At 44.0% G+C, this 27,305-nt stretch overlaps 1 protein-coding gene across 1 annotated transcript in view; it reads left to right on the top strand.

Moving 5' to 3' along the window:
* Positions 1–27,305, top strand: part of LOC122806703 (polyamine-transporting ATPase 13A3-like) — a gene marked incomplete in the record, with an annotated part of 1,429,840 nt that overhangs the window by 900,074 nt on the left and 502,461 nt on the right. Inside the window, 1 exon segment of the mRNA XM_044077342.1 lies at positions 22,835–22,966. Coding sequence (XP_043933277.1) covers positions 22,835–22,966 — 132 coding nt within the window.

Raw genomic sequence — 27,305 nt, forward strand, 5'->3', positions numbered from 1 at the left:
TTATATTTAATGCATTAAACTGCTAAAGCATCTGAGGAGGCAGATACTTGTACAACTGTTCCCATCCCACTGTTTCAAGCTTACCTAGCTGCTGCTTAAGAGGACTGAAGGACCAGTCCCATCACCCTCTAATTATGTTTTGTTAGTTCACCGTGTCTGGAACTGCTGAATGAATTCCATGAAGCATATTTTATTGGAACTCTCAGATGTTCTAGACTTGTGCACTCAGCATTTTTGACTCCCCACCCTCTCATCCTTGGTCTATTTCTGCAACCTTTTGGATGGATGTAGTTTTCTAGTGCATGACCAGATCCAGTCTTGTGGTTGGGAAGGAACGAGATGAAGAACACACTTTCTATTTAAACAGATTCATCTCCATCCTTGCCAAGATGAGGAGTTTTGTCCCTCAAGTGATGACTGCTTTGGATCTCTTGAGCAGTGCTTAGCAATGGAACTTCATTTTTTTGAGACTAGTGAGTTGGCACCCCTAAAAGATCTGGAGTTACAATAACATATGTGACCTTTCTGTTAGGTTCTGGGAGGAATGCAGCTTCCAGACAGTGTGAGGAGATGTTCTCCTGGAACTTGTTTTGTGCTGGGAAGAATGCAGCTTCCCGGCCCTGTCAGATGTTGTTCTGTGGGAACATGTTATGTTTTGGAAGTAATGGATTTTCCAGCCCCTGGCAGAAGGTCGTCAGGAACATGTTTTGTGCTGGGAAGAATGCAGCTTCCAGGTCTTGCCATATGCTGTTCTGCTGGAACATACTATATGGTGGGAGGTGTGCAGCTTCCAGGCTGTGTCAGACATTGTTCTTCAGGTGCATGTTCTGTTCTGGAAGGAATTCAGCTTCCAGGCTCTGTCAGATGTTCTGCAGGTGTATGTTATGTTCTGGGAGGAATGCAGCTTCCAGGACCTGTCAGATGTTCTGCAGGAGCAAGTTATCTTCTGGTGGAGTGCAGCTTCCAGGTCCTGTCAGATGTTCTGCAGGAGGATGTTAATGTGTTGGGAGGAATGCAGCGTCCAGGCCCTGTCAGATGTTTTGCAGGAACATGTTATGTGCTGGGAAGAATACAGTTTCCAGGCCTTTGGAGATGTTGTTCTGCTAGATCATGTTGCGTTCTGTGAGAAATGCAGCTTCTAGGCCTCATTAGCTGTTCTGCAGGAGATCTTGCATTCTGGGAGGAATGCAACATTCTGGCCTGGCAGATTTTGTTCTGCTGAAACTTCATGCCAGCTACTGTTTCAGCTAGTCCTTCTGTGAAGGATGCTTGTGTTTCCTAAATCTCATGCTGCCGCTTTCACATCTGTTAACTGTAGATCTGAAGTAGGCACTTCATTTGTCAGCAACCTTTGGGATATGGATCCGAGCCGGCAACTTCTACCACAGCATAGATCCGAGCTCCTAGCTCCTCCCTTTACCCATAATCCCCTGCCAACCCTGACTGACCCCAGATCTAGTTTGCCGCACTTCAAGCTACAAGCTAGGTTCCTGAGCTCCTGGTTTATCGAAACTTTGTGAGAAAAAAATTTCAATTTTCTTCCTTTTTTCTTTTGGTGTGAGTGAGAGTGATATTGGTTAGGTACCCCTATAGCCCTTTTTTTATCTAACTAAATTTACTTTTGTGGTCCTTTTTCTCCCTTCCTCTCTGGTTGTAGTGTGTGTGTGTGGCGTGTGTAGGGGCCTAGTGAGTGTGTTTTTTTCCTTTATTTAAAAATGTCAGAGGCCCCTAAAGCCATTTTTTCTAAGTGCACCGAGTGTGGCCATAAGCTTTCACCGGCGGATGGCCACACTGGGTGCGTTAGGTGCCTTGGGGTTGAACACCTCTCCCCTGGATGCACGATCTGTGCGGCGTTCAACCCCAGGGCACTTAAGGACCGGAGGTCGAAGCTGATTCTGGCGGGCCTTTTGCCTCCAGATCCGGCTCCGGCCTCTGGTACTTCTGTGGCCGCTATCCAGCCTTCGGTGGCGGCCACTCCTGCCCCCCTCCCTCTGGACGGGACTCAACCTCCCGCTTCGGCTCTGGAGGAGAGGGAGGCCAGGAAAGACAAGCGGAAAGAGAAGCACCATAAGCGGCGGGCCGAGGACTCCTCCTCGGCCCCGCCCGCCAAACGGGCTTCTCCCTCCAGGGCTTCTGGATCGCCTCCTCCTCGGATCCGGTCCCCTTGCTTCTCACCGGGACCCGAGGAGGAGGTGACCCGGTCCTCGTCGAGGTTATCGAGGCGGCACTCCAGACCTGCCTCGGTGGCCTTTTCGAGGTCCACTTATAGCATGTCAGATGTAGACATGGACCGGATGATGAGGAGGTTCATCCAGGCCCATCTGCAGATGGGAGTGCTCTTGCCTCCCCCCCCCCCCTCCGGAGGGAGCTCGACCCCATTCTTTGCTCCAGTCGCTCCTTCTCCGACCCGTTTTCTGGGTTCGGAGCATTCGGAGCCAAGCCGCGTTGGATCCTGGGGTGGGTCGGAGCCGACAGTGCTGGGCACTTCGGCTCCGACTGTTCCCTCAAGTTTGTCGGATCTAACCTCTCGGAGCCGCGGGCCGAGCTTCGGATCCGAGGGATTCGGTGTGCCTTCGGCTCCATCCCTGTCGGAGCACGCGGGTCCTTCGGATCCGATGGTCTCGGCCCCGGGTCCGGTCCCCGCTTCGGATCCGGGTGGGAGTCTACTCTCGGATCCGATCGAGGGCGGCTCCCCCTTGGCTTTCGCTGCGGTGGAGAGGGCACTGTTGAGTGCATCCGGGCCTCCTGTCCTGGCTTTGGCTCCCCCCTGCACTCCCTCTCAGCTGGTCCAGGCTCCCATCACCCAGCCTTTGGGGCAGCCTGCTTCAGTGCCTCCTTCGGAACATGACATTGCTGGTGAGACTTCCTCGGACAGCCCCCCCAAGGAGGTTCCTCACAAGTCTAAGTGTAAGAGGAGGCACGTGGACTCCCCCGAGTCCCTTACGGAAGATACGGACTTAGATGAAGGGGAAGGCTCCCCAAGGTCACCCCCCGAGGATGTCTCCTTTAGAGACATCATGGAAATGCTTAGGATGAGGGGGGGTTGGTCAGCCCCCAATTCTTCCTCTGATGAGTCCGTATTCCTAGAGGCGTTCGAAGCAGGGCCATCTACCTCTTGGGTGTCCCCCCCCCGACCCCCTGGTGGACCTTATCGCCACCAGGGCTTGGAGGGAGCCGGACACTGTAGAGCCAATCCCCAAGCGCCCGGACAGGATCTTGAGTGCCCCCGCAGAGAGAACCCATTTGAGCAAAGGTCCCCCTGTGGATGCCATGTTGGTGGCGGCGGCCACCAAGAAAGAGTTGGCTCAGGAGAGCCCCACGGTCCACCCACCGAGCAAGGAGTCTCGTGCGATGGACCGCCTTGGGAAGCGGGTCTTCAGTTCAGCAACCTTCTCGATGAGGGTGCTGAACTATATGGCACACGTCATCCGGATGCAGCGGGATCTAATAAAAGAATACGCTGCCTCCCCCCCAGAGTCCATGTCAGAAGGGGACAAACAACTGTACTCCTCCCGAATGTCCACTCTACGGTCCATTTCTAACACCTCTATGCGGCTTTTGTCTCATGCCACTGAGGGAGCCTCTAGAGCTGGCGGAGTCGGCCTGGTCATGAGGCGACAAGCCTGGCTCCGACATTGTGGCTTCTCGGAACCCTTGAAGGCGTCATTCGCGAATGCCCCCTTTGATGGTTCTGCTCTGTTTGGCAAAACCGTTTGCGACACTTTAGTCCAGAGCGAGAAAGACTGGAAGACGTTGTCTGCGTCGGAGTCCGCTTCTCTGCTCCCCAGAGGTCCTTTTCCAAGAACCAAAAGGGTCAGAAGAAGATGTGGTTCCGGAAATCGCATCAATCCCAGTCTGCTCCTGATAACCAGTCCTCTTGTGGCAGAGGAGGACAGGGAGGACGCCGCCCTAGAGGCAGAGGGGTTCCAGGCCCACGCAGAACCCCTGAGAGGCAGTCTGGGGGCATTTTTTGAGGCACCTAGCAATGTGGGAGTCCATAACAGATTGCTGGGTGCTTCGCATCATATCCAGAGGTTACCAAATTCCCTTTATTGTAACCCCCAAAACCAGAAGCCTCCCCGACGTACCACTCAATCAGAGGGAGGCAGCTGCTACAGAAATTCAGCAGCTTTTACAAAAAAGAGCCATCCAATCCGTCCCCCCAGATCGGCTCGGATCAGGGTTTTTCTCCAGGTTCTTTCTGGTGCCAAAAAAGACAGGGGACTTGAGACCCATCCTCGACCTCTCTCTCTTGAACCTGGCAGTACCCAAAGAAAAGTTCTGGATGGTCACGCTGCAATCTATTCTCCCCCTGTTACGGGAGAACGACTGGATGTGCTCGATAGACCTCAAGGATGCGTACTATCACATTCTAGTGGACAGACGCTCCAGGAGATTTCTCCGCTTCCGGCTGGGAGCCAGTCACTTTCAGTTCAGGGCCCTCCCCTTCGGTCTCACCTCAGCCCCCAGGGTGTTCACCAAAGTCTTAGCGGCAATAGCGGCCCACCTGAGACTCCAGGGAATTCAGGTCTTTCCGTACCTGGACGACTGGCTCCTTACCGCCCCAACAAGGCATCTGCTCTGTTCATGCAGGGATTACTTCCTCAATCTTGCTCCACGTCTAGGATTGACGGTCAACATGGCCAAATCCTCTCTGGCTCCTTTACAGGTAATAGATTTCATAGGGGCGAGACTGAATTCCAGACTAATGCTTGCTTTCCGGACTCCAGATCGGCTTCAGAACCTGAGGTTGCATGTACAGGCCATCCTCCAACTTCAAGCTCCACCGGCGGAATTGGTCCTGAGGGCTCTAGGGTTCATGGCAGCAGCAATTTCTCCGCTGCCCTTGGCCCGTCTGAATATGAGGGTCCTGCAGTGGACCCTTCAGGTGCAATGGTCCCTGTCTCGCAACCCCCTGTACCATCCCATTCCCCTAAACAGGACTTGCAGAAGGTCGCTCGTGTGGTGGCTGCAGTCCCCGAGCCTCCACATGGGGCGCCCATTCTCGATGCCTCCTCCCATCGCCACAGTGACCACTGACGCTTCTCGCCTGGGGTGGGGGGGGCATTATTCAGGCAGAACGGTCCAAGGCACGTGGAACGACATAGAGACCTCCTTGCATATCAGTGTCCTAGAGATGAGGGCGGTGCTTTTGACGTTGCAGGCACTTCACGACTTTCTTCCGATTGGGATGATTGCGGTACAAACGGACAACATGTCAGTGGTCTGGTACATCAACAAACAGGGGGGAACCAGGTCTTATCCTCTTTGTTGCGAGGCCATGAGAGTGTGGGAATGGGCGATATCCACCAACCGCTTTCTCATTGCAACGCACATTCCGGGACGGTCCAACATCTTAGCAGACAGGCTCAGTCGTACAGTCCTGATCCCATATGAATGGTCTCTCAATCCTCTAGTAGCAGAGCGAATATTTGCCCAATGGGGGCAACCCTGTTGCGATCATTTTGCCTCTCCCTCAAATACCAAATGCAACAGTTACTTCGCTCTAATCCCCCCTCTGGGGGAGTCCCCAAGAGACTCTCTAGTACATGCTTGGCCTCCTGGTCTTCTTTACGCTTACCCTCCACTGCCCCTGATGCTAAAACTTTTACAGAAAGCCAGTGGGTTGGGGGGAAAGATGATCCTCATTGCCCCATTCTGGCCTCGTCAGATGTGGTTCCCGTACCTATGATCTCACCTGATTCATCCGCCCTGGATTCTGGATCCCCTTCCGGATCTCATTACTCACCCTCTGGGTCTTCCGACCCCCAACCTGGTCAACCTCAAGCTGACGGCTTGGTTGCTCCAGTTCCACTCCCGATAAGGACTCCCGGAATCTCCTCACCAGTCAAAGCCATTCTAGTAGCAGCACACAAGCCATCCACCAGAAAGGTCTGTCGGAGTAAGTGGAAACACTTTTCCATCTGGGCTGAGCACTGTCACTTAGATCCTTTTACGGTGCCTTTAACATCTGTTTTGGATTTTCTAACTACCCTTTTTCATCAGGGGGCTAGCTGTTCTACAGTCAAGGTACAACTAGCAGCGATTTTGCACTATCATGTAGGGCATGAATCTGGCCCTCTTATTACCTCCAAGCTCTGTAAAACTTTCCTCAAGGGTACCTTCCTCCTCAGACCTCCTGTCTAGGAGGTAGTACCCCCATGGGATTTATCTTTAGTTCTACAGGCCTTGACAAGCCCCCCTTTCGAGCCGGCGGCCACGGTTGATCTCAAATACCTCTCTTGGAAAATGACCTTTCTGGTGGCCATTACTTCAGCTAAAAGAGTCTCTGAACTTCAGGCTCTCTGTGTCAAATCACCGTATTTGACCTTCCATCAGGATAGAGTTTACCTCAGGATCAATCTGTCTTTTCTGCCTAAGGTATCTTCTGAAGCAAACGTTAATCAATCTATTAATCTTCCCCAACTATCAGAACAAAGGAGAATATAAACTGCATTCTTTGGACGTGCACAGACAACTGTGCTTTTATATTCATCGAACGGCTGGTCATAGACAATCCGACCAGTTGTTTGTCTCCTTTGCCAAAACTAACTTAGGCAAGTCGGTTTCTAAAGTTACCCTGTCATGATGGATAGCTAGTCGTATTCTCTTAGCATATCAGAGTTCGGGAAGGCCTGCACCTCAGGGAGTCCGCGCTCATTCTTCTAGGGCTGTTGCTACATCGGCTGCTTTTAGATCTAGGGTTCCCTTGGATGATATTTGTTCCGCAGCCACTTGGGCTTCATCCCATACTTTTATCAGCCATTACAAACTGGATGTTGTCTCCAGAGGTAGGGCGTCCTTTGGCTCCGGAATATCCCTCCATGAAGGCCACCCAAGATTCAGGTAGCTGGGGACTCTGTCCCAAAGGTTGCTGACAAATGAAGTGCCTACTTCAGATTAAGAAGTTATGTACTCACCGTAACATTCCATCTGAGTAGGTATCTTCATTTGTCTGCAACCATCCCACCCTCCTTCCCCCTGACCAATATGATTCTAAGTAGGAGTTGTCTTAGATGAGTCCCTTCCAGGACACAGTAGCATGTTGTTATATGGGGCAAACTTGATCTGAGGTCAGTCAGGGTTGGCAGGGGATTATGGGTAAAGGGAGGAGCTAGGAGCTCGGATCTATGCTGTGGTAGAAGTTGCCGGCTCGGATCCGAGATCGGATCCGTATCCCAAAGGTTGCAGACAAATGAAGATACCTACTTAGATGGAACGTTATGGTGAGTACATAACTTCTTATTCCACAGCCACTTGGGCTTCATCCCATACTTTTATCAGCCATTACAAACTGGATGTTGTCTCCAGAGGTAGGGCGTCCTTTGGCTCTGCAGTGCTCCGGAATATCCTTCCATGAAGGACACCCAAGATTCAGGTAGCTGGGGACTCTGTCCCAAAGGTTGCTGACAAATGAAGTGCCTACTTCAGATTAAGAAGTTATGTACTCACCGTAACACGTTCCATCTGAGTAGGTATCTTCATTTGTCTGCAACCATCCCACCCTCCTTCCCCCTGACCAATATGATTCTAAGTAGGAGTTGTCTTAGATGAGTCCCTTCCGGGACACAGTCGCATGTTGTTATATGGGGCAAACTTGATCTGAGGTCAGTCAGGGTTGGCAGGGGATTATGGGTAAAGGGAGGAGCTAGGAGCTCAGATCTATGATGTGGTAGAATTTGCCGGCTCAGATTTGACATCGGATCCGTATCCCAAAGGTTGCAGACAAATGAAGATACCTACTTAGATGGAACGTTATGGTGAGTACATAACTTCTTATTCGGATACTCTGCAAAGCCAAGGCATATTCCTGATTATATTTATTTGTTTTTGTATAAATAGGCTCCTAGCTTGTTTTTCAGCTTTTGTAAGCCATTGCCTCCAGTGCCCATTTGAGAAAACAGCTCAGTCCTTATCACATGACTTTGCAGTGCTGCTAGAATCCTGAAAGGAATAGATTAGGTACAGTCCACCTCCCATAACCCCAGATCTCAAGTATGTACATTTCAACAGAGTATCAACCTACCTACCATTTCCTTTTTTGGTGATAGTTTCTTGTACACAGTTTAGTTTATATTGTTTGATCTGAATTTATATTTTAAGTGATTTCAGAAGTTTGTCCTTCTCAGTTTTTACTGCATTTGGAGAAGTGAAGAGATGAAGATGCTGGAAGAGAAGACTTTGTAAGAGCTCCCTCCCATTTTGCTCTTTTTTTTAAATTTCTCCAGCTGTATTTGCTTTCTAATACTGTGACAGGACAGCAACTACTCTTACTTCTTCTTCTTTCGGCTTTTCCTGGTTAGGGGTCGCCACAGCTGATCACCTGTTTCCATTTCTTCCTGTCCTCTGCATCTTGTTCTGTTAGACCAACCACCTGCATGTCCAATCTAATCACATCCATAAACCTTATCTTAGGCGTTCCTCTTTTCCTCTTAACTGGCAGCTACATCCTTAGCATCCTTTTCCCAATATACCCAGCATCCCTCCTCAGCACATGTCCAAACCAACACAATCTCACCTCTCTGGCTTTATTTCCAAACTGTCCAACCTGGGCTGACCCTCTAATATACTTATTCCTGATCCTGTCAACCCTCGTCACACCCAGTGCAAATCTTAACATCTTTAACTCTGCCACATCCAGCTCTAACTCCTGCCTTTTTGTCAGTACCACTGTCTCCAACCCATATAACATAGCTGGTCTCAATACCCTTTTGTTGACCTTCCTTTTCACTCTTACTGGTACTCGTCTGTCACAAATCACTCCTGACACTCTTCTCCACCCACTCCACCCTGCCTGTACTCTCTTCTTCACCTATCTTTCACAGTCGCCATTACTCTGAACTGCTGATGCCAAGTATTTAAACTCATCCACCTTCGCCAACTCTACTCCCAGCATCCTCACCATTCCCCTATCCTCCCTTTCATTCACACACATATATTCCATCTTAGTCCGGCTGACCTTCATTCCTCTCCTCTCTAGAGCATATCTCCATCTCTCCGGGGTCTCCTCAACCTGTTCCCTACTCTCACTACATATCACAATGTCATCTGCAAACATCATAGTCCACGGGGACTCCTGTCTGATCTCGTCTGTCAACCTTTCCATCACCAGTGCAAATAAGAAAGGGCTCAGAGCTGATCCTTGATGTAATCCCACCTTCACCTTAAATGCATCTGTCACTTCCATGGCAGATCGCACTGCTGTCACACTACTCTTGCACATATCCTGTACCACTCTTACATACTTCTCTGCCACTCCCGACTTCCTCATACAATACCACAACTCCTCTCTAGGCACCCTGTCATATGCATTCTCAAAGTCCACAAAGACACAATGCAACTCCTTCTGACCTTTTCTGTACTTCTCCATCAACACTCTCAGAGCAAACATCGGATCTGTAGTGCTCTTTCCTGGCATGAAACTGTACTGCTGATCACTAATCGTCTCTTCCCTTCTTAACCTAGCTTCCACTACTCTTTCCCATAATTTCATGCTGTGACTGATCAGTTTTATCCCTCTGTAGTTACTACAGCTCTGCACAATACCCTTATTATTAAAAATTGGTACCAAAACACTTTCTCCACTCCTCAGGCATCCTCTCACTTTCCAAGATTTCATTAAACAATCTGGTTAAAAATTCCACTGCCATTTCTCCTAAACACCTCCATGCTTCCACAGGTATGTCATCTGGACCAACAGCCTTTCCATTCTTCATCCTCTTTATAGCTATCTTTACTTCCATCTTGCTAATCCATTGCACTTCCTGATTCACTATCTCCACATCATTCAGCCTTCCCTCTCTCTCCTTCTCTTCATTCATCAGCCCCTCAAAGTAATCCTTCCATCTGTTCAGCACATTCACCTCGCTTGTGAGTACATTTTCCTCATTATCCTTTGTCACCGTTACCTGCTGCAAATCTTTCCTAGCTCAGTCCCTCTGTCTAGCCAATCGGTACAGGTCCTTTTCTCCCTCCTTTAGTGTCCAGCCTTTCATACAACTCACTGTACGCCTTATCCTTAGCCTTTGCCAGCCACTGGGGATGCACAAGCCGGTGCATTTCTTCGCGCCGGTCCCAAGCCCAGGTAAATGGGGAGGGTTGTGTCAGGAAGGGCATCCGGCATAAAACATCTGCCAAATGAGATATGCAGAAACCAATACAGCAACTACTGCTTACATACCAACCAAAAAAAAAATTGTAGGCAGGCTCCTATATAAATACTCTGTTGCATAAGCTTGGAACAAAAACTCCCTGTAGATATACATTCCATCATCCACTCAGCACACTTTAAAGAAGAACTATTGTACCTAACTCCAAACTTTGTCATTGTCAGGCACCGACTTAAGCACCCCACAATAATACCTTTTCTTCCTCCCTTCTCTCTCAAATAATTACTCCATTATCTTTGGATATGTACTAATGTTTGTAATTCAGTTCTGTTGGTTAAAACTCTGCTTGTACATATGTAAATGTAATTGCTTCTATCAAAATAAATGTGTATGCACTGCTATTTCCATCTTTTATTTACGTTTTTTGTATAATTGAATTTTGATATTAAAATACATTTTTTGTATAACTTAGTTTTTGTCTGTTTGAATTTTTGACGTTGAAATATAAATTTTCTGTAATTTGTTCATGTATTGGAGCTTTTCTCCTCTGGTCTCCACTGAAAATGGGCCACAAGCCCAGTTAACAAATGTCAATAAATAAAGAATATACCCCATTCCTGAGTCAGGGTACAATTAAAGATCAATAAGTTATTTATTTATCTGTCTTTGATTGTTGGGATAGTCTTAACTGGGATATATCCTTTTTCAGAGGAGAAAAACTCCAACACAGTTTTACAAAGTTATGAGAACAATTTAAACAGTTTTACAAGGAAATAAATTATTAGACATTTTGCAAAGATTCATTTCTAACATATTTTCTAACAAAATTGGCATTGAAAGTGATAATTGTCTGGGTGCCTTTATCTCGTATTGTTCTAGTTACTACTTCCATATTGTATTTTATGACTTTGCGTCTTTCGCTGTACACTGTGATCACTAGGTGTGTAGCTACTTTAGTGCTTGTTACTTTTGTCTTTTTATTTTCCCTACATCTAGTTTTCTTCCATCTGCTTTTGTATCTTTTGGTATTTGATGATCCCATGTGATCATAACATCTTAATTTTTCAGTAATTCTTTGCGGTTCATGGTGTCCACTGTTTCACAACTACCTGTATGTTGTAATGTTTGCACAATTCCCAATGCAATATTCTTGTCTCATTGTTGTCCATTTCATTATACAGATCCTCAGGCATCAGTATTTCATAACCAGCAACAAGATGTGCAATTGTTTCTTGTTTTATACTACAGAATCTGCATAACCAGTGCCCTGTTTTTTTTTTTTGTTTGTTTTTTAATTTCTTCAAAAGTTTTGGGTTTGTAAAACTGTGAGAAGAATGGACTCCATTCAGGAGTCGGGGTATGATTAAAGCTCACAAAATTAATATTGCTTCAGTCATTGAATGCTCACTAAGTGTGCCCTTCTGAGCACCCATAATGTACCTGGAATTGCTGCCTTTTGCTATTTATACAGGATTACCTGTATTAGTAACATTTATTTATTTATTTTATCTTTGTTTACCAGGATAGTCGACTGGATGGTTAACCCATTTTCAGCGGTGGCCTGGGAGGAAAAGCCCCCATTACATTCAACCCATAGCATGTTCAGAATACAGATGTTTGAAATCACAATTATAGTAAAAGATATAAAACCTAAGAAAATGCAATCATAGATTAATATATTAACAAGTTGTACATTCAAAGAAAAATTCACACTTTGTACATAGTATAAAACCAACACAAATCTAGGTAGATTCTTCTAAACTTGCATAAGGAATCATTCAATATTTTATAGAAAAATTAATTAAGTAAGTAAACTAAATTAATCAAATTAACTAAAATTTAACTAAATTAATTGATTAAAATAATTATGTACACCTGAAAATATTTTTAATAACCTTGTTGCTGCTATTGAAACTGTCTGGCTGTCTTTATCCCATTTTTCTTTAGTTTCTTCGTGCAGATCCTGGTATTGTATGAGTTTGTGTTTCTCACTGTGTCAGATACTGCAGCTGCTGTGTGTAACTGTTTCAGTGATTAATGCTACTTTTGGACTTTTTTCTTGGACAGCTGTACTGGCTTTATTGCATATATTTTCTTAACTGTTACTATTTGGTGATATTATTTTCTTCAGTGTCAGTAATGCTTTGTCGTTAATGATTGCAGTGTTTTTCAGCTACTTGTATATTGTAGTATTTGCACAACCCCCAATGCCACATTATTGTGCCTTTCAATTTACAAACATTCTGCTACGAGTGCATCACAGCCAGCAATGAGATGTGCGAACAGTTTTCCAATTTTGTTTTACAGAACATGCCTTCATCTGTTTCAGTACCTTTTTCTATCACTGTCCTGGATCAACATTGTTGGCCTTTCAACTTTTGGTCTAAATTCACATCTTAACCATTTATACATCAAATATTGATTGACATATGTGTTTTCCAGGATTTCTTTAAACCTGCTGCTTCATTTGTGGGATTTCCAATTTTCTTAGCTTTTATTCTGGTCCTTTTCTTTATATTCGTTCTTTTGTTTTTTGGCACTTTCAACTGCTGGCTGATTCTGTTCTTCTTATGGTTTAGTATCCATTGGTACTCCTTTCTGAAATGCTTCTGTTAAATAAACTAAACAAATCTGTCATCTTAGATTTTTTTCTCTTCGTGATTTAGAGCTTCCAGCGTGTTTGAATTTGATGATGTCAGTAAATATAAGCATTTTTCTTGTTTTCTTGTCAGAACTTTAGTGCTGTTTGAAACTGGTCAGTCACATCAAAACTGTAAGTTAGAAGAACAGCAAGCTGGTTTGTAATTTGAACTTTACTCCTAGATGTCAAGACAGTTTTCAGTATTAGCTTTAGTCTTCCGAAGTATCCCCTACTAAGTTTTGTTGTGATTTGTTCTTTTTTTTGCCCACCCTTCATCTATTCCCAGATATTTATATGTTCCCTTCTGTTCAAGTTCCTTTATATCACATTCCTTTCTCAGGATAGGTTCATAGGTAGGTACTATGCTGTCTGCCCGAAGACATTTATTTGTAAGCCTAGCCAGAATGTGTTGGCTTTCGCCATCCCCTTAGATTAGTTCCCTGTGCCTCTGTCCAGCAGAGCCACTGAAGTTGACCCCAAGGTAAACTTTCTGTTTCCCATCCACTCATCAAGGTTTTTCTTGAAGAGTGTTAGCGAGGAGCTCTGCCTAATGTAGATTGGAATCTTGTTCCAAATCATGGGAAGTCTCTGGGACAGGAATATATACCTCCAGCACTTCCTATTTATTGTTGTGGTGAGGTTTAGATCCCTAGACCGTGTGGCTCTAGAGGATATGGTTTTCTTTAGGTGAAGCATGTCCATCAATGATTTTTTTCTTAGTGCAACAGCTTTCCTGTTATAAATGTTACTTATACACCTTTATCAAGATCAGACATCAGTCTTGTATCATCTAAGAAAGTTTTAACTGTTTGTAGTTGTGCTTTCCAATCATTATCTGGTGATCTATGCAATTTTAAGACATCCACAAAAAATTGGTGAGATGCCTTTTTACAAGGCTGATTTCTGGAAGTTAAGCTATAACCATAGCATACTAGCATAATCTATTAAGTAAACAGCTTAATGCATTAAGGTCAGTGCAGAAAAGCAGTGGAGAGAAAGAATCACCGTGGAATATCCCCCTTTGAATTTTTATTCCTGGGATAATACTTGACCCTTTATCATGACTTGTATGCATCATTATGTAACATGTACATTAGGAACTCTCTTCTACATTGTATATAATGTATGGTCAACTTTATTGCTTGCCTTTATATTTTGCTTATTTTTCTTTTATTGTATTTCACATATTGTGCTACTTTATCGTATTAATATTTGTAACCATTGTTCAGGTTTTTTAATTCTGTTTAATGTGTACTGTGAAACTTTTCTCCCCAGGCCTCTGCTGAAAATGGGCTCATACCCAGTCAGTTTCCCTGTAAACAAATATTATATAAATAAATAAATGACTGAGTTGTAAACTGGTCATTGTAATGTAGTTGATCATTGTAGGGTATATCTTGTACATTTGTAAGCATTTTTTTATTTATAAGTGTGAGGTGCTGTCAAATGTCTTTTTGTAATCCATCTATGGCATACTTAGAGTCTTCCCCTTTTTTACAGCTCTCTTATGTTTTTAACAGTATTTGATCATTTATTCCATATGTCTTCTTTTACCTTTTTGTTTTATTGCCATGATTGATTTATTTTTTCTAGATGGCTATAAACTCTGTCTGCATCAGTTACAGAATATAATTTGTATATTGTGGAAGACATGTTACTGGTCTGTAGTTCTTAGGATGGCTTGCAGGTTCATTCTTAAGTAGGAGTAGTGTTTTTCCTTTTATTAACCAGGTTGGTGTCTGTTCGGGATGTACATATGAGAATTTTTTTTTACTGAAGGCTAAATTTTTTTGTAAAAATGTTAATACCTTTAGTCAGAAGTTAGGTACTGCAGTTAACAGACAGGATGAAAATTATACCAGTATCTCTGATATAGAGCAAAACTTGTCATGGAAGATGACTGATTGGTGCAAAGGACATTGCTGGTACATGTTATGCACTGCATTGCTGAATTCGTTGAAGCTGATTGACTATATTCATGATTCTTGTTTCCATTTCTCATGTACCGGTGTGGTTGTAGTGAATAATTATTTTGACCTTGTTGACTTGATTTGTTCCATTAGAGGATCTACAGAATAACCTGTTTGTGTGTATCTAATGTGGAATACTTCTCTAAGTGTTCAGCACAGCTTATTTGCCATGTACACACACACACACACACACACACACACACACACACACACACACACACACACACACACACACACACACACACAAAGTGTGTATCTTTATTGAGGTAAGATGCTTTTTTGCTCCTTTTATTACAGTGCTATCCTTTCAATGATATTATGCAGCACTCCTATTACTTAATATCTGCATGTTCACCTGAAATTGTTTAATGCAGACCTTTAATTTAGTGGAGGTGAGAGAAGTAGTGGTACTAGTCAGTATATCATTGGTTTACTATCAATTAACCAGATCACACAACAGCGAATCGCGGTTATGTCGAACCACAACCACGAAAATCAAAAGAAAGAACGTAAATAACGTTGAAGTGTGGTGACTGCAAATGTCGACTTCGACATTTTCGAAGAGTCACCACACTTCTGGGAACAACATTACTGTGCGTTGCACAGTAAATAACATATTTGCAGGGAGCAAGCCCCCCTGCACCCCTGCACCCCCCACACACCCCCTGCTACTTTTAATATACAAACTCCGGGATCACACTATAGTGAGGGAAAGGGTACATTTCCAGATCCCCACTATAGTGCGATCTGTACCACAGTGTCAAAACTTGCAACAGAGAATGCTGTATTGCATTCGCTATTGTACAGTTCGACATTGTGGTATTCGTGTTTACATAGTGCGACTCGACATTTTCACACAAATGAAAATTGCACAATTTGCGATCGACAAAATGATAATAAACCATATCATTTCTGGCCAGTAACACAACAGTTGCAGTCTTTTGAATGAAATACAGACTGGCACCTTGAATACTAGCTTACCCCATCAGTTCAATCTACTACTACATTTCAAGGGCAACTTTTATTTAAATTACTTGTTTTTGAAAACCAGTTTTACTTAATGGTAGCTGTAGTTCGACAGCTACTAATTGAGGGTACATGGTAGTGGATTTGAATAGAATGTACAGAGCACTTTTTATTTCAGTGATGAATGTGCACTGACACCATATAAATTTGTTATATATATATGTATGTGAGTGCATATTTATATTTACAGACTGCACTCACAAACATATAAGACCCAATTCATAAAGGTTACCACAAAGTGTACACTATGTGTATACTTAGTGTAACCTGTCTAGGTGAATAGACAGCACAATTCTGCAGAGGTTGCTGTGAAGTCTGTATTGGAAGAGGCACTGAATTTTGACAAACTGTCCCTTAATAGGGTATAGAATGCTTTGAAATAGTTCCTAACGGTTACAGGGTTTGCTGGTGTTACTGAGTTGATTTTTATTTCAAAGCAGACAGCTTTGTGGTATGACCTCACCAGTGCAGAAGTGACATTGGGGGATGCAGTACTGTCCATATTGGTTGGTACCAGGTCCATCTGGTGGATGTGTGCACTATCTGATCAAGGGTATTTGTGTCAATATAATTTTTGTGCCTGCCAGTATGTTTCCCAGTCTGTAGAGAGGTAGTTGAAGTTTACCATGAACTGGGTATTTATTTTTATGGTGAGAGTCTTCAGTAGGTTTAGATACAAGCTGTGTGATTCTAGGGAATCCCATAAAGACATGGTCTGATGTTGTTAATCTTCTTTCCATTCATCACTGATGGATTTGTTTTCGAGCCCTCAGAACCGAGTCGGCCTTTTTACCAAGCTCGCGCTAGCCAAAAACCTCTTGAGCTAAGTCTCTACCCAGAATGCCCTTCTCCCTGTTACCTCAAATCTCGTTTGCCGCGTAGCCGTAAAGCCGCTTTTCAGCCAAGCTCTCAGCTAAGTGAAACTTTTTGATATTTGTGGGAACATTTTTGGATATCTTCATATTTTACGAAGCAATTAGTATTTCTAGTGTCTTTTTTTCTGTCTAACCTTGTTTCTCCACTCTACCCATTGTTACTGTTGGTAAATTTTCAAGTACCATTGTTGGTACGGCCTTTCCTCCCTTACCCTTGTGGTATTTCTTCAATACCATAGTTGGTATTCTCTCCTGTCTAACCTGTTGGTTTTGACTTTTATTCAGGCGTTTCCCTTCTTTTCTCTACCAGTGTATTGTTATACTTGTGACTTTTTTGAACAGTTAACTTTATTCTAGTTGGATTATACAGTTGGCTTTTGGTGTTCTTTTCTATCAAGATGTCGGATAAGAAGGGTACTTCAGGTTTTAAGCATTGTACTTCATGTAAGGGCAAGTTACCCAACAGTGATTCTCATGATGACTGTGTGTACTGTTTGGGAGTGCCCCACCTTTCAGTGCAGCCTCCATGTGACATTTGTCAGAGTTTCAGTCAATGCACTCTTAATGAGCGCAAAAATAAGCTCATTCTGAAAGGGTTGCTCAAGTCTCCCTTCTCAGAGGCCATTTCTGCAATGAAGGTCTCAACCCCTCCTTCCAATTACAAAAAGAGATCCCACTCTGTTCCTTCTTCATCATCGGGTAATCCGAGAAAGCCTGGGAAATCAAAGGTCCCAAAGTTATCTTCGGAGCATAAATCTGCTTCTTCGGCACCGACCATCTCAAAACCTTCAATATCGGCACCTGTTTTGGCACCGGTCGTGCCTCCGGCACCGATCATAGACCTTACTACGCCTATTTCAACTTCAGCATCTGTGGCCAGTTCGGCTCAGGGCACACCTTCAACTACACCATTAGTTTCCATTTTGGAACCGACTGTTTTGGCTCCAAGTGCCATTTCGGTACCGAGCGTTGTACCGCCCTCACTGGATTTGACCCCTTTACTCCTGATCTCGAAACTAGAGACTTTGGTGCCGGCAGACTTTGTACCACGGACCCGATACTCCCCTTCCGTAGATCTGTTTCTGGGCCAAGCGTATAGCCCCTTCATTGAATGTCCTGACTCCCCGTCCAGAGTATCCGCTAGATCCACCAGGAGCCTTTCGGAACACGACATGGTGCATCTTGTAGACCAGCTGTTTTTAGCCAGGGGGATTCCCTCACTTTCTACGACCCATCCCACCTGTAGGACTTGGGTTGTCTTATCCATCGACTCCATCTTACACTCCTCCTTCAACCATCTCGGTTCCGAAGCCTTCTGCTCCGACATCCCTCTTGGAACCCATCACCTCGACACCTATGGTGCATTTCACTCCGGCTCCGAGTTTGCCCCTTTGGCCTTCGGTTCCTGCTGAACCAGTCCTTCCTCATTCAGGGGTTGGGGGACTGTTGTGTTGGCCCAGGGTACGGAGCCACCTCTCTCCTTGGTTCCATCCTCTGTGCTGATAGCCACATCTCTGCCGATTCTGCTTGAGGCTCCATCCATGGGGGGGTGGGTTCGTCGGAGCGGGGAGTGACCTCCGTCCCAAGGTTGTTTTTCCGGGCTCCCATCCCACTTCAGGTGGGCCTGCCTTCCGCGCGATGGAGAGGGCTCTTGTTTCTGGCAGCACTCCTTTCCTGTCAGAATCCCAGTTTTCACCCCCCTGAGCTATACCGTTCACAGACCACCCACCCGGGACACTATGCAGGGAAGCCGCAGGACCCCCCCTGTTCAGGGTAACCTCTCTTCAGAGTCCTTCTCAGAGACCCCCCACTGAGGAGCCCCTTCGAAAGAAGACGTGCAAGAGGAAGCACATGGACTCAACTGAGGAGTCCCTAACGGAAGACACTGATTACGATGATGGTGAAGGGTCCCCATGGTCACCTCCTGATGATGTCTCTTTCAGAGACATCCTGGAAATTTTAAAGCAGAGAGGTGACTGCAAGCCCTCCAACCCTTCATCTGAGGAGTCCATGTTCCTACAGGCTTTTCGCGCCTGGCCTTCTATCTCTTGGGTGACCGCGCCAGCCGACAAGCTCATCGTGCAGGGCGCTTGGAAGAACCCTGATTCCATTGAGGTAATCCCTCGGAGACCAGACAAAATTCTTTCCCCTCCAGAGGAGAACCCGCATTGGTCCAAAAGGTTACCAGTTGATGCTATGGTGGTGGCGGCCACGAAAAAGGACTTGGCTGAGGAAAGTCCCGCTGTCCACTCTCCCAACAGGGGGTCCCATGCGGTGGACAGACTTGGGAAGCTTGTTTTTGCATCAGGGACCTTTGCTGTACGGTCCTTGAATTATTTGTCATATTTTATGAGGCTCCAGAGGGACTTGATCTTCGAACTCTCTGGGACACTCGCAAGACAGTTGTCTGATGAGGTCAGGGACAAAGTGGATTTGCAGCTCGCAACCCTGGAGTCAATATCCAACTCGTCCATGAGTTTGCTGTCACATGCGACTGAGGGGATGGCTAGAGCAGCGGGTTCGGGCATTGTTATGAGGCATCATGCCTGGATGCGCATTTGTGACCTCACAAATCCCTTCAGGTCTTTCTTCCTGAATGCTCCCATCGAAGCTTCATCCCTTTTTGGCTCCAAAGTGAAGGACATGCTAGCCAGGTGTGAGCAAGACAGAAAAACCCTGTCTGCCATAGGCCTATGGTTTTTCAACCCTCAATGTACCTTCTCCAGGATTCAGAGGAGTGGGAAAATGTGGCATAAGAAATCTCAGGGTCCTTTCCATGCCGCATGTGGTGATACCCCCAGAGGCAGAGGGGGTAACAATTCCAGAAGATGCCCCTATAGAAGCAGAGGGGGTCCTCGTAACCAAGGCTCCAGGAACTCTTTCTCTGGACAGCCTTATCAGCGCTCCTAAGGAGCAGCCCAATTGCTCAACTCTGGAAGCAGTCGGAGGTCATTTCTCTCTGCACCAAGCTGCCTTGTAGTCTATCACCACCAGTCGTTGGGTGCAGAGCATTATCACCAGAGGTTACACCATTCCCCTTTCTTGTCAGCCAAATTTTCCAAAAAAACTTCCCGACGTTCCTCCCAGTCAAAGGGAAGAAGCAGCTTCAGAGATTATAAAGCTGTCTCTAAAAAGAGTCATCCAACCAGTCCCACCAGACCAGCGCAGATCTGGATTTTACTCAAGATTCTTTTTGGTTCCAAAAAAGACAGGGGACTGGAGACTCATTTTGGATCTCAGCAGCTTAAACAAGTCTGTCACCCAAACCAAATTCCGGATGGTCACGGTTCAGTCCATTCTTCCCTTTTTAAGAGAAGGCGATTGGATGTGCTCTATAGATCTCTGGGATGCGTATTACCAAATCAAGATGGACAAACGCTCCAGGAGTCTGCTTCGCTTCTGGGTAGAAGCCAGTCATTATCAATTGTGTGCCTTGCCATTCGGTCTCTCTACAGCCCCCAGAGTGTTCACGAAATGCATGGCAGTGTTAACAGCTCACTTGAGACTAAAAGGATTCCGGGTGTTTCCATATTTGGCCGACTGGCTTCTCACCGCCCCCACCGAGCATCTTCTGGTAACAGCACTGCATTATACTCTCTCTCTGGCAAAATTATTGGGAATAACGATACATTGGGAGAAATCAAATCTTATCCCTACACAAGAGTTCATTGGAGCAGTGTTCGATACTCGGTCCTGTGTGGTATCTCTCCTAACTCACAGACTCCATCGATTGAGGCTTCAGCTCCGGGTGATACTCTCAAACAACAGTCTCTGCGAGGGAAGTTCTTCAGGCTCTAGGTTCTTTGGCGGCGTCAATCCCAATAGTGCTTCTAGCAAAGCTACATATGCAGATTCTGCAATGGCTCCTTCTGTGTCAGTGGTTCCCAAACTATCACCCCCTCGGACCAACTCCTGCAAGCAGGACCTGCTTTGGTGGATGAGGCCAGACGTAGAACTTTGGAGTCGTCCATTTCAATAACCTTAGCCTACAGCCATTGTGACCACGGATGCTTCCCTGATCGGGTGGGGGGCCATTTCCAGGGAAAGACTGTCCAAGGCACATGGTCCACCTCAGAGGCCCGCCTGCATATCACTGTTCTGGAACTGAGAGCTGTGCTGTCGGCATTGCAGGCATTCCATTTGGCTCTCCCTTCCTGGACAATTGCAATTCAATCAGACTATGTCAGTGGTCTGGTATATCAGCAAGCAAGGAGGACCCAAGTCCTACCCCCTATGTCGAGAACCCATGAGAATTTGGCAATGGGCGATAGCTTCCAACTGCTTTCTGATAGCAACGCATATCCTGGGGAGCTCCAACGTGATTGTGGACAAACTGAGCAGATGCATCCGCATGCCTCATGAGTGGTCCCTCAACCCCGAGGTGACGTCAGTAATCTTCAGCCACTGGGGCCAGCCTTGCTGCGATCTTTTCACCTCCCCATCAAACCCAAAGGGGGAGTCCAAGAGGGATGCTCTGATCCACAATTGGCCCACGGGACTTCTTTACGCTTATCCTCCCATCCCTCTGATCCCACAATTTCTAAAGAAAGCTCTTCAGGTGAGATGCAAGGTTATCCTCATAGCCCCGTTCTGGCCTCAACAAGTTTGGTTCCCCTTCCTTTGGCTTCACCTAGTATACCCACAGTGGATTCTGGACCCTCTACCAGATCTGATTACTCACCCCCAAGAGTTGAGTCACCCAAATCTGTCCAGTCTCAAGCTGACAGCTTGGTTTCTTCTTCACTTCAGTCGCCAGGCAAGCTAAATCTCTCCTCACCTCTTCGAGAGACATCATTCTGGCCTCAAACCAAACAATCCACCAGAAGATCATAATAGATAAAAAGGTTCTCCATCTGGTCCAAGGATAGCTGGAGAGCAAATATTCAGCTCCAGTTACTGCAGTGCTTCCAGTCCACAGCAATTTCCCATGGGCATCCTCTTATCTCCCTCTTATCTCTGTACACTTTCTCTGGCACCCCTCACAAGGCAGGCCTCCCTCATATCCCTCCTCCTGTCAACCGTGGAACCTACCTCATCTTTTTCTAGTCAAACCTTTTTTGTTTGAACCAAAGTTTGACCTAAAAGTTTTTGTCTTGGAAAAGTTTTTGTCTTGAAAAATCCTTGTTCTTAGTGAAGACATTTAGAAGAAGAGTCTTAGAGCTGCAGTAGGGTGTATCTGGATCAGAGAGGGGTCTCTCAGAAAGACAGAGATATCATGCTCAATTCATCCTTTATCCTTTCTTCCCAAAGTGTAATTCTATTCTAACCAGTCCATTGATCTACAAGTGTTTTTTCCAAATTTTTTTCCAGATAGGAGAGAAAGACCTTCACTCTTAGCCACCCTACAATTGAGATTTGTAAATCTGAACAGCTTTTCATCTGTAAATCTGAAAAAAATTTTCTGCTTTAGCTTTGGGATGGGAGGGTCAGTCCTTTCATGGACTGCTCAATTCCAAGGGGACTGTTTCGTTTCTATGCCACTAATCCTAGCTCTCACCAAAAGCAATAGCTAACAACTATAGCATTTCATTCCAGACATTCCATGCAGTTCAAGTATCATTGTAGCATGGATGACATCTTCTCAGCTGTTTCATGGACTCAAGTTACTTTTAATCATCTCAGCAATGGTCAGGTGGTATCCAAGTGATGTGGTCTTCTGAGGGCCATAAGCCATGACGGCTGTTCTTCCATCTGTCCCATCAGTGATGAATGGAAAGAAGATTAACAACATCAGATATAGAAGTTGTCTTACCATAACATTCCATCTGTGTTGTTAATCTTCTTTCATTCATCACTTCCCACCCTCCTTCCCCCTCCAAAGGTTCCTGGGGGGTGCTTTGGGTCTAAGTGGTGCCCTAGGGTATTTGCACAGAAGTGGCCTCGGCTTTACTTCTTTTTCTCTAACAAACTCGATCTGAGATAACAGGGAGAAGGGCAATCTGGGTAGAGACTTTGCTCAAGAGTTTTTTGGCTGGCCCGAGCTTGGTAAAAAGGCAGACTCTGTTCCAAGGGCTCTGAACTGAACCCATCAGTGATGAATGAAAGAAGATGAACAACATAGATGAACATTATGGTAAGACATAACTTCTTTTTTCTGTTAATAAATGTGTTATCTTCCTTGCATTGTCATTTTTCAAAGCTCTGTTGTAATGAATTATGAAACACGGAGGTTTGATGTTTAGTTATTTTTTTTTTCTGTTTTCTGAGTTCCAGGATGTTAAACTCAAAATAGAAGATAACGTTTATCAAGAGGTGCCCCAGGAACAAGAAACAAGTTACCACTTTGCTATGAGTGGGAAGTCCTTCTCAGTTGTATTTGAACATTTCCCTGACCTTCTGCCCAAGGTTGGTGTTTTGATATGGTTTTTTTTTTTTTTTTTTTTTGTAGGTCAGAATGTTAAAAAAGAGGAACTGACTTCAAATAACTTGCTACTTTATTGAGTTATGGGGAAAATTCTTAATCTATGCTTTCAGGTAGTTTTATATATGTTTAAATTATTGTTACAGTCTGTGTACATTGCTTGCATGGGTTCTGTTCCGGGTATTCCCAAGGTTGAGTGCTGTATTATAGTGCATAATTCCACTTAATAAATATGGGTAAACAACTGACATTTGTTTTGTTCAGTAATAAACCCTGTGCATTTAGTGGATGGAGGACATAAGCTGTCCCAGGGAAGCTTTTCTTTCTCCTTTGAAGACATGCATGATTTTGGTGGTCTGTATAAAATTGGGATAGTGAAAGTTGGTGTTTCAAGCATGGATAGAAGTGATGCAGACTTTAACTGTAATGTTTGGACCAATTGCTAAGATGGTTGGTTCACTGAACAATTTTGTTAGGGAAGGATGCCGCTAGCTTTGTAATTTCTGAAATGGTCACATTTTCAATTATTAGATGATATTTTTGCCTTTCTACCCAGGGTGTAGCCAGATAAGTCTTTGTCTTGCTGCTTAATGCAGAAGATTTAGACTACGGACTTCTAATAGACCAGGGTTTGATTCTGCTGGTCTCTATTTGCTTCCTGTGTTACTGAGCTTAAGTCTTAAGTAATAATCCCATGTTGCCTCTGAAAAGAGACACTTGTGCCTGTTGTATTTACACAGTTAACAAGCAAAATTAAAAAATAAAGTCAACTGAGTATTCAATAAACATCTTATCAGAAACAGTCTAGCTTATAAATGTCAGGATATGTGTGAAACTATCTAAATTAACTTTCATATCACATATCTGTACACAACTTCCTTTGTGATAGGTTTGCTTATGTCAAACAACTTCTTTATGACTAAGTTTAACAGGTAAACTGATGCATGCATATATTAAATATCTCGGGAGGTAACATTTATAGAGATATAAACAGTTTTAAATGCAAAGTGGTATGTAAAGGTGCTTTTACAAGGTTGTAAATAAATGAAATTAATGTGTTTGGAGAGGGTAACTCTTTCATAACATCTCTGTTTACCACCTTCTGCTTTCTCATAGTTTCATAGGTAAGTACTTGGCTAGCTGCCTTTGTGGGCTATTTTCAGCCTAGCCTGTTTCAGAGTCAAATTTTATACTTTATATCTGTAAGTTAAGTACCTTAACCATTATGCCAACCCCCAACTCATAATTCCATTAGTTTCTGTGTTGTCTTTGAGGAATAGAACACCACTGACGCATTTAAACCTGCTGAGTTGGGTACCAGAAGACCCCCCCCCCCATATATGTGCCTTGCTGTTCTTAACTTTATTCAGATCTTACTGTTCTCTGAGTAACAGCTGATCCTTAAGTTCACACAGGAGAAATTTTACTACATTGTGGCTTGGACTACTTTTTGTCCCCCAAAGGAAAAAATCATTCTTTGTTTGTTCAGATGATAAATGAAGTAAGGTTATCTCTTATTTCTGTGAATAATGTAATTTAGCCTGTGAACACACTTTATTGTTATAGGTAAATTGTATGTAAACATTTCCATGCCCACTGATGGTGAGGGTCAGACCATGTCTGAGTCTTGTGAAAATCATTTAAAATTGAATAAAGTCACCAAATTCTAAAATTATTGGAGAAAACAAATATAAGAAATATATTGCCAAGGGCAGAAGAGTTGAAAAAAAAAAGTAGCAGAGCAGTAATAAAAAGGAAGACAGAAAGGACAGAATAAACTAGAGACTAATAAGAAACCAGGGGTTTCTTCTACTTCAGATTTTGAAATGAAAAATTGCTAGCTCTAAAGATAGTGGGACTTCTGCGCTGATATCAGAAGTCAGTCATGGAAGTACATGGAGACAGCCATCAACTCTGGTGCTACAAAAACTTAAAATTAAGTCTGAGCCATTGAGAAGAATAATTGAAATATGTTTGTGTTGAAGCTAGCTGCATTTAAAGCAAAAGCAGCTTTTACACTTTAGAACCATCCAGTAGCAGTCCAGCAGTTTCATCCCCTCCATTCTTGTTTTTTTTTTTTTGTCTGTGAGTACTCCATTGTTCATATGACAGGCAGCAACAGGGACCTGTGTTGTTCTCACCTGTCTACGTGTATGTCTGCTTTTAGGACTAAAAGACATGAAATTTGCCCAGTGCTGTTGAAGTTCTGTGAAACAGAAAAAAAGACCTTTCTTGTGCTTATAATGAAGGGGATTTTTATGACCCAGATTAAGTTTCAAGAATTTTTAGAATCAAAACCATAAGAGTACATCCAGTCTTTCAGATGGTTCCCCACCATAGGGCACTATTTCCTGATACCATAAATGACATGGAAGAATTTCTCAGTGATCCTTCTTCCCCTGCGAAGTGTTGTATGGACATGAAGATGTCAAAATCTATGTGATTGCCTCTTTTTAATACTTTCATTAATGTTATGAAGGCAGATGATATGCTCAACAGCACACAAGCCCTATAATTAGAGTGCAGGCAGCTTGTACAAAGCATGTAAGTAAAGACAGGATTTCTGCAACAATGAAGACTTCTCTGCCTACTACTTCTGTGTCCAGAAAAATCTCATTAGCTGCCATGCCCCTTTGAGATTCAGGGGTGTTGGACAGGTATAAGAGGAATGTGTACACATCCAGTACCTTAAGAGCTTTTGTTGCAGCACATCCGATCCCTTTCCTCTTCCCCTTCCAAGATGGATGAGCCAAGCATTGGCTTCTTATTCCCATGTCTCTCACCCATCTCCTCCAGTGCATAAGCCATTAATCATTCTCTAGTCTTCTGGGTCATAATCAGGGCTTCCCTTTATACTGTGGAAACAGCCTTCAGTACCCTTTCTTGGTGTTGTAGACTCTGTCTAAATGAAGGTCTTTCTTTCTGAAAAGTAGCAGATGGAAATTTGGAATGTGTGACAGAGATCTCTTAAGCATCAGGCAAGCACAGCACTACCAAAGAGCTTTAGGATGTATGTCTAATATAAAGCTTCACATGAGAATACCATGGCTGTAATAGTCCCTCTGGAATGTGATTAATCAGGTATCAGAGTCCCTAAGAGGGTAAAAAAGCTTTTTAGTGTTCAGACCCTCTTAACCACATCCATTAACACAATAGTTGTCAGTAGACTCCTTATATTGCATTTTGAGAATTCACATTTAAAGTCTGTCAGTAGCTGATTGCTGGTCTCTGAAAGAAAGGTCTATAAACTTTAGCCTGAAAGAAATAATAAAATAAAAGTGTACAGAGCCTCCACAGGTTTTCTTAATGCCTTTCTTCTTGGTCACTTGTAAGGTGCTAGGTCTGCACCATGGAAGAACCCTATCTTTGTTGCTCTGCAGAAAGACATTTTTGGTATAGCATAGAGCCTATTTGTAGGTTACACCTTATAGATTCTGTAAGCAAAGAACTATCTCAGGCTGACAAATGGAGAATGGGTTCAAAGACTTTTCAAGGTGTTGGAATGTGGGGCTGCTAAAAGTAGACCTCTTGACAATCAACTCCACGCTTTCTGCTCCTTGCTTCGTGAGTTTTTGGAGAGGAGATGGCTTCTTAATTCTCACTGACTCAAGCTACTTTATTGTATGCCTTTTCTGTGCTACACAAGACTATTCAAGTAGAAACAGAGATGGCTGCACACTGAGTAACAGCTTAATTTCAGCTCTCCAGTGTGAAAACAGAAACTCAGAAAAGAGAAACAGTGCATTTGTCTTTTTGGGTAGATTTCATTTACTGGCTAGTAAGTGCACTGCCTCAATGCCAGCAAAGAAGAAATTTAGAGAATCTGAAAGAAAATCAACCACAAACGAGAAAATACTGTTGGGCAAGAATCCTGCAGCTGTTCAGCAAAAAATAGTTCAAACTCCAGCTTTGGTGCAAGACATGACTTCCGGTAATCTAGAGTAAAAATAAGTCAAATGTGCTCAGAACTAATTAAAAGAAAATGAAAACATTGAGGGATTATATCAACTCAAATAACAAAAGGCTGGAAAAAATGGAAGAAGCTTTAAACAGATATTCAGAAGAGCTGATAAAACTGTAAAAATCAGATGTTGAAATGAAGAAAAAACTGGCTGAGTATGAGACTGCTTAAGAAGAGATTTTTCAAAATATAGTAGAATTAGAGGACAGAGCATATAGGGAAAACCTGAAATTTTCTGCTGTACCAGAAAAACTAGAAGGAATAGTCTGTATTAATTTTGTGAAAGCACAAGTAAGCAACTGTCCTCTTAATCCACAGAAGGAGTTTTAATTGAAAGGGCACATCCCGTGTGTATGCTCCAA

The sequence above is a fragment of the Protopterus annectens genome, chromosome 7.part0 (genome assembly GCF_019279795.1).
Source record: "Protopterus annectens isolate FY-2018-M chromosome 7.part0, PAN1.0, whole genome shotgun sequence".
Taxonomy (NCBI): Eukaryota; Metazoa; Chordata; order Ceratodontiformes; family Protopteridae; genus Protopterus; species Protopterus annectens.